The sequence below is a fragment of the Dunckerocampus dactyliophorus genome, chromosome 8 (genome assembly GCF_027744805.1).
Source record: "Dunckerocampus dactyliophorus isolate RoL2022-P2 chromosome 8, RoL_Ddac_1.1, whole genome shotgun sequence".
Taxonomy (NCBI): domain Eukaryota; kingdom Metazoa; phylum Chordata; class Actinopteri; order Syngnathiformes; family Syngnathidae; genus Dunckerocampus; species Dunckerocampus dactyliophorus.
The window spans coordinates 11,657,757-11,670,000 of NC_072826.1; the positions used below are offsets into that span (position 1 = coordinate 11,657,757).

General features: G+C 36.6%; 2 protein-coding genes across 3 annotated transcripts in view; both read right to left on the minus strand.

Annotated features, from left to right (window-relative positions):
• Positions 1-912: 912 nt before the first annotated feature.
• On the minus strand, positions 913-3,506 carry cnpy2 (canopy FGF signaling regulator 2). The gene is made up of 6 exons (XM_054784877.1): positions 3,425-3,506; positions 3,156-3,262; positions 2,898-3,013; positions 2,569-2,766; positions 1,781-1,877; positions 913-1,517 (listed from the first exon to the last, which is right to left on the minus strand). The coding sequence occupies exons 2-6, from the start codon at positions 3,253-3,255 to the stop codon at positions 1,474-1,476; spliced, it is 555 nt and encodes a 184-aa protein (XP_054640852.1). The 5' UTR covers positions 3,256-3,262; positions 3,425-3,506; the 3' UTR covers positions 913-1,473.
• A 445-nt stretch (positions 3,507-3,951) lies between these two features.
• Positions 3,952-12,244, minus strand: part of slc11a2 (solute carrier family 11 member 2) — a 20,425-nt gene continuing 12,132 nt past the window's right edge. For both annotated transcript variants that reach the window (XM_054785007.1, XM_054785008.1), the window contains 2 exons: positions 11,131-11,184; positions 3,952-6,059 (listed from right to left, as the gene is read on the minus strand). In XM_054785007.1, the coding sequence (XP_054640982.1) occupies positions 5,988-6,059; positions 11,131-11,184 (126 nt within the window). In that variant the 3' untranslated portion in view covers positions 3,952-5,987. The remainder of the gene's footprint in view (positions 6,060-11,130; positions 11,185-12,244) is intronic.

The window sequence follows — 12,244 nt, forward strand, 5'->3', positions numbered from 1 at the left end:
AAAAAAAAAAAAAAATTCAATTTAAACTCATATTGGGACATGTTTGTATATTTTTCAGGTAGACATTTTGAGTCTAAGTAGTTGTGTGATGAATGTAGTGTTGTTCAAAGTGTGAAAGATGACAAGAGTCAGACTGCTAGGTGTTATACTGGTGTATATAACGACCTCCTGAGATTTCCAATGGGTTGACAAGCTCGTAGTGAGTGCACTGATAGCTCATGTTTGGCTCCTGCCAACGAAAGAGTTACCGTTTCCTCACTGACTCGCGAGCGGCACAGTATGTAAACAATTAGTAGTAGTCCTGAAGTAAAGGAGATGTCACGAGATTAGAATTTAGCAATAAATTAGCCGCACCGCTGTGTAAGCCGCACGGTTCAAAGTTTAAGAAAAAAGTAGCGGCTTATACACTGGAATTTACGGTATTCAAGTAAATTGTATGTACTTCTGGCCTACATTAAGCATTCTCAAGCATAAAAATGGCTAAATGAACTAAAATACAAATATACGGCATTCAGAAGACATGTTTTCATGTCGTATTCTACATTGATTAGACAATAGCCACGGCAGGTAGTAGCCTACTGTTCAGAAACCAGAACGTGACTCTATACTTATCTTATTTTCTGCTATTATACAGACTGTATTGGATAATACGAGTGTAAAAGGGATTATAGGAGTATTATTTCATGTCTAGAGGGCTCTAATAATGTTTAAAAAAAACATATGTAGAAGGTCGTAAACAGGTTTTCTATGCTCTAACTAGTGCAATATTCCATTTAAAAATAAGAAATCCTACTTAGCAGAAATTCACTTATCACGGTCGGGTCTGGAACCAATTAACCGTGATGAACGAGGGATTATTGTATTGTAGAAAGTTGCAATTTCCTGCAAAAGAAGACAAAGCAGATGCAGAAAACCATCAAACTTTATATAAAAACAGGGTTGTTTGTATATTTCAAACATTGTAGAAAACAAATGATCGCAAAATATTAGGCAAGTGTGCACAGTTGTGGAATGTGCATTCAACAGTAACGGCAACAAGTTAAAATGACAAAATTATGGATCATCACGTACACAAGTGTGGATTTAATATCTGATCTGAAGATTGACGATATCTGAGAGCCGACAAGATAATTTATCTACATCTCAAAGGATTATATGTCATCTTAACTAAGACAACCTAAATCTCGTCACAAGAAAGTCCGACTTAAGTTTCACAGTTTCAGTTTGGTCTGGAAAAAACAAATTCAAGTGAGATACTTACTGTGAGGTAAAGAGATGCAAGGGAGTGACAGAAATGAGGCAAACGAGTCAAAACAAACACCCCTTAATCTCCATGAAACGCTGGAATGAAATTGTTGTGAGGCTTTTTAAATGATTTTGATTTTCTTCATTGACTTTATTTTCCACCCGCGCCGCCACTGCCATGGCGTGAACCGGCCATTATCAGCTGAGGGCCGCCATGGCGAGACGATGTCAAAGTTCATCATGTGGGATTTTCAGAGCATGGTCGCATAGGTCTGCGGGACATAAAGAACAACACCTTGGTTGCAACTGGTCCCAGAATGAACAGTAATAGAATGTAGTGAGAGAATTAATGCGAGTAACATTTTAACATTCTTGACTGGCATAAGTGCAAAAAGAAGTTAACCAGTGTACACTGTATAGTAAAATGTAAAAATAATAAAACACTTTCTCGTCATATTTTGGTCAAATTCTGACAGTATGGGCGTTCGAAGTTTCACTGTGACATTTTAAATCCAATTTAAAAATGCACACATACCTGTCCTCTTGCTGCAGAGTTTGTCTTTGACATTTTCTGTCTCGTGAGAGAAGAATTCGATGAGTTCGTCTTCGTACTGCTCAACGATTGTCTCACACTGACGAAAGAGTATATGATCAACTTTTTCACACTACAAAACTCACACTGCAACTTAGGTAACAAATAATAAATTATATATAATCAATATATACATACCAATTCTATAACATTAAGTAATACTGTAATAGTATACAAACAATAAAAGTAACAATAACTTATATAATATATATTTTTTAAATAATAGACTTAAAAAGTAAAAATAAATAAATATCAAAATAAACATTTAAAAACAAAAACAAATGAAAAATGAAATGTCAACAAGATGTACAACAATTGTAAAATAAACAAATAAAATAAGTAAAACTAAAATTTAATAATACATTTTAACGGAAAATAAACAAGAAAATAAAACATTAAACACAGAAAGCAAACAAGACAATTGCATTACAAATACAGAAACAGGCAAAATAATGATAAAAGTTCAATAAAATGTCAAAAATAAAAACAAATCTTTTCTTCTGTACTCAGTCCCAATATGTGCAAAAAAATCTAAAATACAGCATTCATTTATACAGTAATAAATCTAAATTAATAGATATGAATATTAAACATTAAATATAACAACAAAATAATAAATATAATTTTACAAAAAATAGATAAAACAAAACAAATTCTAAAATAAACATAAAAATGCGAAAATAAAACAATGTATGTTCAAAATAAAAACTTTTATTTTTTTCCGTACTTACTGCAAACTTTAAACTGCCGGTGACTCTGGAGTCCAACGTGGCCTCCGAGAGGTCCATGGCCTCACCGCTGCGAGATCTGATCCTAATGTAGGACTTCCTGTTGGTGGCGGCTTCTGTGCGCTCGCCATAGTCCTGCATCCTCTCGCACACGTTCTCCATCAGCTCCAGGAGGTTTCCCTCTGAGCGTGAAAGAGGAACCTGGTGGCGTCAAACATCAGGGAAACGCTGGGATCACAACCAACATACTTCATAATGTTGGGATGTACTATGATGATGCTCTACACTATGTGTACAAGTTATATAGTGAGGTGATGAATGTGTACACTGACCTCCCTGATGGACTGCGTGCCATCTGGGTTGATTCTAAAGGAGCCTGTCTGAATCATTTTCTTAGGGTCAACTTGGGAGATGGCCCACTCCATCTCGTCCACCAGAGCCCTGCATGCTGGGGGCGAGGGGTCACAAGCGCTATTTCAATGCTACTTGAAAGACTATTTGCTCATGTCAGTGTTCCTTTCAAAGACTATTTGCACATTTCAACGCTACTCGCAACACTATTTACACGTCAATGCCATGAAGATACCAACCTCCACATCGGATATCCTGTCCTTGTCTCGCTGCCTGACAGGAGCTCACCAGGAGTAAAAGAACCACACAAGGTCGAAGCAGGAGAGCCCCTTCCTTCATGTTGCATCTAAAGAAAGACGACTACTGTTACACAAAGCAAAAACGCTCATGCGGCTGTTAAGATGCTTCATTTAAGCAACAGCTTCCGTGTTTGACAGAAAGCTGACCCAAAGGACAGGAAAATAATCCAAACACACGTTCAAATACATTAACTTTTCATTGAACTCACCAGTTCCTGGCGATGATTTTAGAGTTGGACAGTCATCTCTTTCGGTGAAATGTGGTGACGTCGCAACTGCACAGAGGGATCGCGTCACGATGGAGACAGCGCCCCCGTGTGGCTGGGAGGACCCCAGATGATTCTTTCAAGCATGTAAATACTGTATTGGCTAAAAGCCACACATTCATGACTAAATAAAAAAAGAAATGAATAAAAAAAAGCAAAAAAAAATCCAACATACTATATAAAATGTCATATTTCAATAAAGTCTTATTTGATTTGTGTGTATGCAGTAACAGGAGCTGGGATGTAAAAGTATCCTTATTAATACTGTACATTCCTCACATTTAATGCAAAACCCCTGGGTTTTATTTTCTGTAGACATATCCTGTATATATACTCATTGACTCTTCGATATTTTCCTGAATCTTTAGAACTGCGGTATATGTAAACATTACATTCTTCTTTTGTGGCTGTGAATGTATAGAAAGTATAGTAAAGTATAGACATAATACACATTTTTTTTGTCACTTTTCTGGCACAATTGTTTTTACTTGTTTATTAAATTACAAAAAACCCTAAAACACATGATAGACCATTAAAAAAACATGATCACAGTAGAGTCTCAATATATATAACATTTGAAAAACAGCACCTCAATGTCAGTTTGTCTGTACAGCCGGTTTGTCATGGAATATATGAAGTCATGCAAATGAGCCGCTCATATGATTATTCAGCTTGCGGTCACATTAACTAATATAAGTGCTAGGTGGTTGTTTAAGATAATTATTCTTAAATCCGTAAATAATATGCACCACCCAGTGGGTCTATAAATATATAAAATATCTTTCCTAGGAAACAATTATATCAAACATGGAAGAAACAGGGACACATTTTAAAATATATTTAAAAAAAAAACACTACTGAAACTTGCAGAATTCTTTTTTCTGTTTTGTGCTCTTATCAATAAGATGTCACAGACAGAAGGCACTATGAGTGGAAGACATGATGTAAGTTTATCTAATTAGGTATTACGTGTTGACAGAAAAAGATGTACTGATATGACATTTGATTGTAAAGCTGAGACCTGTTCATTCAGGGTGCAGCATAAGGCAAAAATAGGCTGCGTGATATTAGTGCAACATTAGTGACAAGATTTACAGCCAGCAACACTTTGTTTTCTCACATTTAGCATTCATCACACACATTTTCCAGCACATCACTTACAAAATATGGACACATATAAGAATAAATAAGTGGACTATAAGCATAAATTACTAAATATATTACCAACGTACAAATGAGATGTTCAAATCAACATGAAATAAATGTACAGCAGAGAGAGTTTCCCACAGTAAATTCACACAAGTATCCAATGGAATTACATACACTGGTGAGAGAAAGTGCCAAAAAAGCCATTTTATAAACTTTTGTGTACAGTTGTCCCTCGTTTATCGCTGGTAATTGGTTCCAGACCCGACCGCTATAAGTGACAGATTTGTGCCAAGTAATAAATGGAATATTTTCGTAGTTAGAGCATAGAAAACCTGTTTTACGACTTTCTAAATACAATTTTTAGCATTATTAGAGCCCTCTGGGCATGAAATAGCACCCCTATAGTCACCTTTACACTCCTAGTATTCTTTGTTTATACCACATTGCGCAGACTACGGGATCATAGCAGGGACATAAGAGAAGGCCGCCGCTGACATTGCAAGCTACCAAGCAAACTACTTAGCCTCTCCAGTTTACTTATTCTAAACTTGTGTTTCCAGTGGGGAAGAAGGACCAAGTACAAAGCCAAAAACCTACCACTTCCACATGGAATGGGAGGGAAACCTCTTTTCACTACGTCATGTCGAATATGCCATGGCTGACTCCAGGCAGTGGGAAGGTAATTTAATCTAATGTCATGTCTCATCAATGTAACATTACTGACGCCTAGTGGCCACAATATTTAATTTAACCCGTCTTCCAATATTTTTTGACTAGTAATTGTCCATAGTCAACCATGAAACAGCGGTCATTTAGTAATTAATTCATTTTTGAAAAACTGCGATAGTGTGAGGGAGCAATGTTTGAACCGTGTTGTAGCGAAGGACGACCGTACATGTATAAATAAAGATGTGTTTATGTTTTTTTAAATGTATTTTCACATATAAAAATAACAAAACAAGTATCCCAAAAAGAAAACTGTTATATTTTTATTAACTATTTTAATTTTTTTTTATTAACTATATACTAATTGTAGCATCATACCCTACTCAACATTATTTTCATGACTTGTATTTATGTAGTTTAAATGGAAAAAAACAAACATTGGACCCTGTTGCCTATCAGAAAGAAAATGTTCCTTTATAATTTTTTTTGCATCAACTTAATTCTCTCAACAAAAAAAAAAAGGCTGGCTGAGGCTGCAGAGGCATTTGGTTTAAAAACAACAGCTTAAAGGCCATTTAAAGGTCACTTAGAAGTGGGAGGCACTGAGAGGTGAAGAAGCAAACATACTGGCCATTCTCTTGTGGTCCCTATCAGCCTTTTCAGTTGTTTTGTCCCTTCACAACGTGACCGCCTATCTCTCGATCAAATTGTCCACGTTCATGTCAGTCAGTAAGTAAATGTCCATGTGCCGCGCCATTCCCATCTGCAGAGAGGAAGGACAGAGATAGAGTAAGGACAACATTGTGTGCTATTGGATACTGTTGCCAAATTCATCTTTACTGATCATTTTTATTTTTCTCCAACATTTGATTTAAAAAGGAGGAACTACTGACTTGTAAGAACGTGAAACAAAGAGAAACAGACGCAGGACATGCTAGCAAGTTAATACACACACTTATTAGGAGCCATTTGAGCATCAATGCAGATTGAAAGGAGGTCAGGTGACATGACTGCTTTGATCCAGTCAGTCACTGTCAATTTGAACAGTTTGAATTAGTGATGAGTTGAAGTCGCTCACCTTTCATCAAACTCAACTTTTCTCATTAAACCGTGGAATGTCCTGCAAAAGAACATTTTTGCACGACACACAATGCTACTTTGTGCCACTACTCTCATTATATAATGGTGACTATATCGAAATCTGCCCTCACTAACTAATCAAGCTGGAATGTAGTTTTAGAATTACCTCACATACTGTGTGTGTGTTAATATGAAAATATATAAATATCCTGTTATGGTGTTATGACATTTAATGCCTTACTCGCTGCACTGAAAAAAGGACAAAAATCCCTTCACATTTGGACTAATTTTTGGTCTTTATTTCAAAAGATGACATGTACACAGCTAAAACCTTTTCTTCTTTCAGCATTCGGATAGAAGACACCAACAAATGCCTATGTGTGCATTCTTTCCCATTTATTTTGGACAAATGCTGGGTCTCAGGCAGTAGCACGACAGAAGCAACGAGACAACAAATGTACACAACACTGCATTCAAGTCCTAATTGGCGTTCAACATGGTGTCAGGAGACTTCATCGCAATGTTGTGATAAGTGCAGCAACGCTCTCCACAAACATGCTGCACAGAATACACTTTACCTTGATGAGTTCAAAGCTATTAGGATGGATTAATCTCATATTCCCACATTATTTGATTTAAAAAACACACACACACACACACACACACACACACACACACACACACAGCCTCGGAAATAAGTGTGTACTAAATACAGTGTTTCTGTACTTCTTGTACAAAATCTTTGTAAATTCTGCCTGATAACAGTTCATGAATTAGTCAGAGCATGAAAACATTTCTACTGAAAAACCTTTAGAAAACACCTTGAAACACGTAAAACTGTCAAGTATGTAAAATAACACTTTTAATAAGCAAAGGAAGTCAAGACCTTTACTGTGGGCCGACCTAGCAGGAGTGGAGAGAGATGTGGATGTTTGAGCAACTCCCACAGACGTCCCTTGACAGACGTGCCATTTCCTCCTTCTGCTCTTTTTACTTCACACCTAAACCATTTACCGTAAATGCCCCAATTAAAGCGTCTGTTCAATTAGCCACCAAGTCTCCCATCACCGGTTGCGCGGTCTACAAATGTAGCTAATCACCAGGGTCTCTCATCAAAAAAACATTAACAGCTGTGGCTGTAGGCAACTGTCTGATGCAGGTTTTTCTTTTCAACTCCACAAGATGGCAGTAGCTGCATTTTAAGTATCATGGGTGGCCAGCCTCTACATGAGCTTTAAAATGTTGGCTTGCCTACCCAGCTGTTGGTGTGAAACTCATGTGCATAACACTTGCTGTACTGCTGCTTAAAATTAACACATCAGCGGTATTAATGCTGGCTTAGGAGTTTGCTCTTTTAGCGTAATTACAACATTGGTTCTGCTACAGAGTAAGTATGTGTGCTCATTCTGTCATCCCAGTGAGCATTGCAACAGAAAACAATGTGTGAGCAGGAGAACAGACGGAAAGAATACTGATAAGACATATGTCTCTGGCACTAGTGGTAAAAGAATAATAAACCAAAACATGTGCTGTGTTTACTTCTCGGAATGTTCCTTTTCAAATAAAGTGATGCACCTGATTCCCGTCAAGAACAACCTTAAACTATGCACTATACATAATAAACGTTACCTTTAATTCTGCCATTAGGGGGACTTTGGACTTTGAGTAACTTGGTGTTGGACATGACGAGACACTTTATTAACTTTAAGCAACTTTATCTTACCAGAAGATGCAGTTTTTAGTAGGGACGGGCATAAGAATTGATTAACCAGGACTTGACGCAATTGAGGTAAAGCTGAGTGCACTTCTCGGATGCAACCAGCAGAGGCGCTGTTGAGTCAGTCTCATTTATTTTGCTATCTGGAGAATAACATGACATCAGCTATGGGAAGTGGATAGACACCCACAAAGACCCCTGTTAGAGCACAACACCTTTGCACAACATTATTCTAATTAATATCAGTAATATATATAAATTAATATACAAATAGTTAATTGTTCCAATTAATCAGGAAAATTCAATCAAATGCCCATCTGTAGTTTTAAAGTTTTGAAAGACTGTGTGTTATGTGGTCGTTTCAACCTGTAATTATTCCCAACAAAACCATTTGCTATAAAATAATCCAAATGTATCAGTTTCCCCGCACAGCAGCAATAATTGATCTGAAATTTTTCTTATTTGAAATTTGTTCTTATTGAATTATACCATTTAACACCCACTGCACTCATAAGATACCGTTTATCTCACAAATGCAGTGTTATCACGGTGAATTAAAAAGTGGATACAACATTTATCAAACTACCAACGGACAACAAAATAAATAAAAGATTAAAAAAAAAAGGAATACACATTTAGTAGGGTTGCACAGATTGATTTGAGGTCCCATTTGTATGGTGTTAAACTTAGTTGGGCACTGCAGAAATTAAACTTCTCTCTTTATCAAATTGTGTCTCTTCTACACTAGGATTAGTTTTTGACCCAATTGTGTTAAAAATATTTAGATTTTGCTCACATTTACATATAGTCATCCCTCGTTTATCGCGGTTAATTGGTGCCAGACTCGCCCACGATAAGTGAATTTGTGCAAAGTAGGATTCAACATTAATAAATGGAATAGTTTCATAACGAAGAAAATAGAAAACCAGTTTATGACTTTTTAAATATGGGTTTTAACATTATTAAACACCCCTATAGTCACTTTTGCTCTCCTATTATTCTTTGTTTACATCACAAAGGACAAAGAAGCCAAAAACTTACCACTTCCACACGGAATGAGAGGAGAACCTTTTTTCCATTAGATCTCAGCTCAGCTCTGCAGGCTCAGTAGCCAGTCTCCATGCAGTCTATAAGGTAATGTAACTACTGATGCCTAATGACCAGAATACTACATATAATTAGTTTTTCGGCATTTTTTGACTAATAAAATCTCATACACAACCACAAAACAGCAATAATTTATTAATTAATCATTTTTTGAAAAAAAAACGCAGTATCGTGAGGGAACGATATTCGAACCTCAACATAGCGAGGGATGACTGTATCGTGTATATTGAACTGAATTTTTGAGGTTGAACATAATGAAATGTCAATGTATTAAGTACAGTGGTACGTCAGTTAATGTCTGCCCCGGTTAGCGTGTTTTTCGGTTAACATCCAGAATTTTTGCCTTGGAATCCATTCCAATCCTGGAATCCATTCTGCATTTAGCATTCTCGGTTATTTATCTATGAAGTGGGGCATTTTCACAATTCATAAAATCCCGAGCTCCCCTCCTCATTCATGGGTGGACTCAGGGTGGAAGTAAACTTTAACATTATTCTTTTATGTATTTCACATTAATCAAATTTGACAGCAGCATCAAATTGCTGTTATATTGTTGTTGTCCTTTTTTTGTCCACGGGTGTCCACTACTAATGATAAATGTTCATTTCCCCATTTCATATGTCATGTTTTTTTTTTAATGTAAAACAAAAAAAAATGCTCTCCAAGCATAATTTCCTCTCCACCCCCTCTTGCTTTGATGATACGATGTAAAAGTGATGTTAAATGTTAGGTTGTCCATTCATTTGTAATTTGTAATTACTTTTTGCATGTACAACTATAATTATTGTCTATAAAATATGTTTTTGTGTTAAATTTTTTGTTTGTCTGGAACGGATAAATTGGATTCTGATTATTTTCTATGGGAAAACTTGCCTTGGTTTGAATCAGTTTTGGTTTGAGTCTGACCTTCTGGAACAGAATAATGATGTTAGCCAAGGTGCCACTGTATAAGCAAAATCGTGCAATCTATCTACTTTTAAGCATCTTTAGCAGGTACCAGTTTACAGCCTGTAGCTGCACAACTAGATCTGGTTATCACTTGGCACAAGAAACAAATCACGTCAAATAAGTCAGGATGCAGAACTCCAGTAAAACAAACTGCAGCAGGTCAAAATGAAATAACAGTCGACTTTGATGCTGATTTGGAAGACACCTGAACAAACTCTCCATCTAAATTCAAATTTGAATTTGGTGATGAACTTGAACATTTGAACTTGAACCTTGTTTATTTGTTTTATGAGTTAGAGTATAACGTTTGCCGTCTTGCAGTCAATGCAGTCTTTTTCATTGTGAGTGCTTTGCAGTTATTTTGTGTGACTGAAGCAAAAGTCTGATCACTGATGTAAAATACATGCAGAACCAAATATTTTTTTAAAAGGTGGTAATATTTGTGCTTTGTCACGTCAAACCAGACACAGTGGAAACTGTAAAATCAATACCCCTTCTGGAGCAAAGTCAGAAATTAGAGGAAATAAAATGCCTCTACAAACCTTCAACCTTAGTATATAACTTTACAAGCCCTCGGTTCAGCTAGCAAAGGATTAACTCTGCATGTCTTGCTTCCCTTTTGTGATAATAGAAAATTTGCCCCCCCCCCCCCCCCCCCCAAAAAAAAGGGTCCCACTGCAGGCTACACTGGGGATTTTCCCCCCAATTTTTTTTACAAATGGGTTCAAGCATCATATTGTGGCATGTAAATCTGTTCTGATGTGTGATTCACATGCCTGCATTTAGCAGCCCGACACAAAAAAAAACATGAAACATTCAACGGGGAGTATGTTCCAACATGAACTTGTAGAGTCCTTGTTGTGTACAGTACAGTGCTCAGAGTCTTCAGAGGAAAGAAGAATGTTGCAGGTTACTGTGTTGTTCATCTCTAGGAGTCGCATTCAGACTGTTCTTCTATGAACACAGCAGGTCGATTGCTTACCCTGCTGCCAAAGTCCAGGCAAGAGACCCCCAGGGCGACCAAACAATGCCACACCTGCAGACGAGATAAGTCAAGGCACAAGTCAAAACACGGAAAAGACTTTGAACCTCGAAGAGTGACATGTCAGTTTGTTCATTTAATTAGCGAGGAGGATTATGTAAAAAATACTTAAACTCTGACTAAATGTTTCTATTAACGATTTTGGCTTTTTTTGGCTCAGAACAATAACCCTAGAGATTTATGGTGATATATTTTTGAAAATCCGTGATAGAGTGAAGCCATGAAATTCAAACCGCAAAGTGGCGAAGGATGACTGTAATGATATAAATAATAAAAGATACTACTTAAACAAACAAAAAATATCTATATGCCGGTCAACCCTCGTGATTTATGGTGACCAAAAATCCAGTGACCATAACCCTAGTCATTTATGGTGACCAAAAAGGCCGTTCTGCCACGACATGTCATGTTTTCAAGTGCGTTTCTGGCCGTCCTCGTTTTGTTTTGTTTAGAAAGAGAGCAAAATGTCCTGAATTTCATTGTTTTTCCATGGATGGGGCCATTAAATTGACCGGCATATAGATATTTTTTGTTTGTTTAAGTACTATCTTTATTATTTATATCATTACAGTCGTCCTTGTCACTTTGGGTTTTGAATTTCATGGCTTCACTCTATCAAGGTTTTTCAAAAGTATCTTAATTAACAAATCATACTGTTTTGTGGTTGAATACGACCTATTATTCAAAAGTGCACACTAAAGCAATTTTTATGGATTTTTTTGCCTAAATTAAGCATTTTCAAGCATAAAAATGGCTAAATAAATGAACTAAAATACAAACATAAAGCAATCAGTCAACACATTCAAAGAAACTGTGAATGATATGTAATATTCTACACTGGTCACTGGGTGTCACCGGATCAATCTCACAACAGGCACAAAAATCCGTAATAAAAACACGGGCTTCTGTTGCGGCCGTAACCCACTCCAAGCTAAAATTAAACTCTGAACCTCAGATATCACTTCCTGTCTGCCCACCATTCATCTCCCATAGGGAACACATTTATTGCAACACACACAAGCACAAGTCTTATTTATATCTTAAAATTTACTCT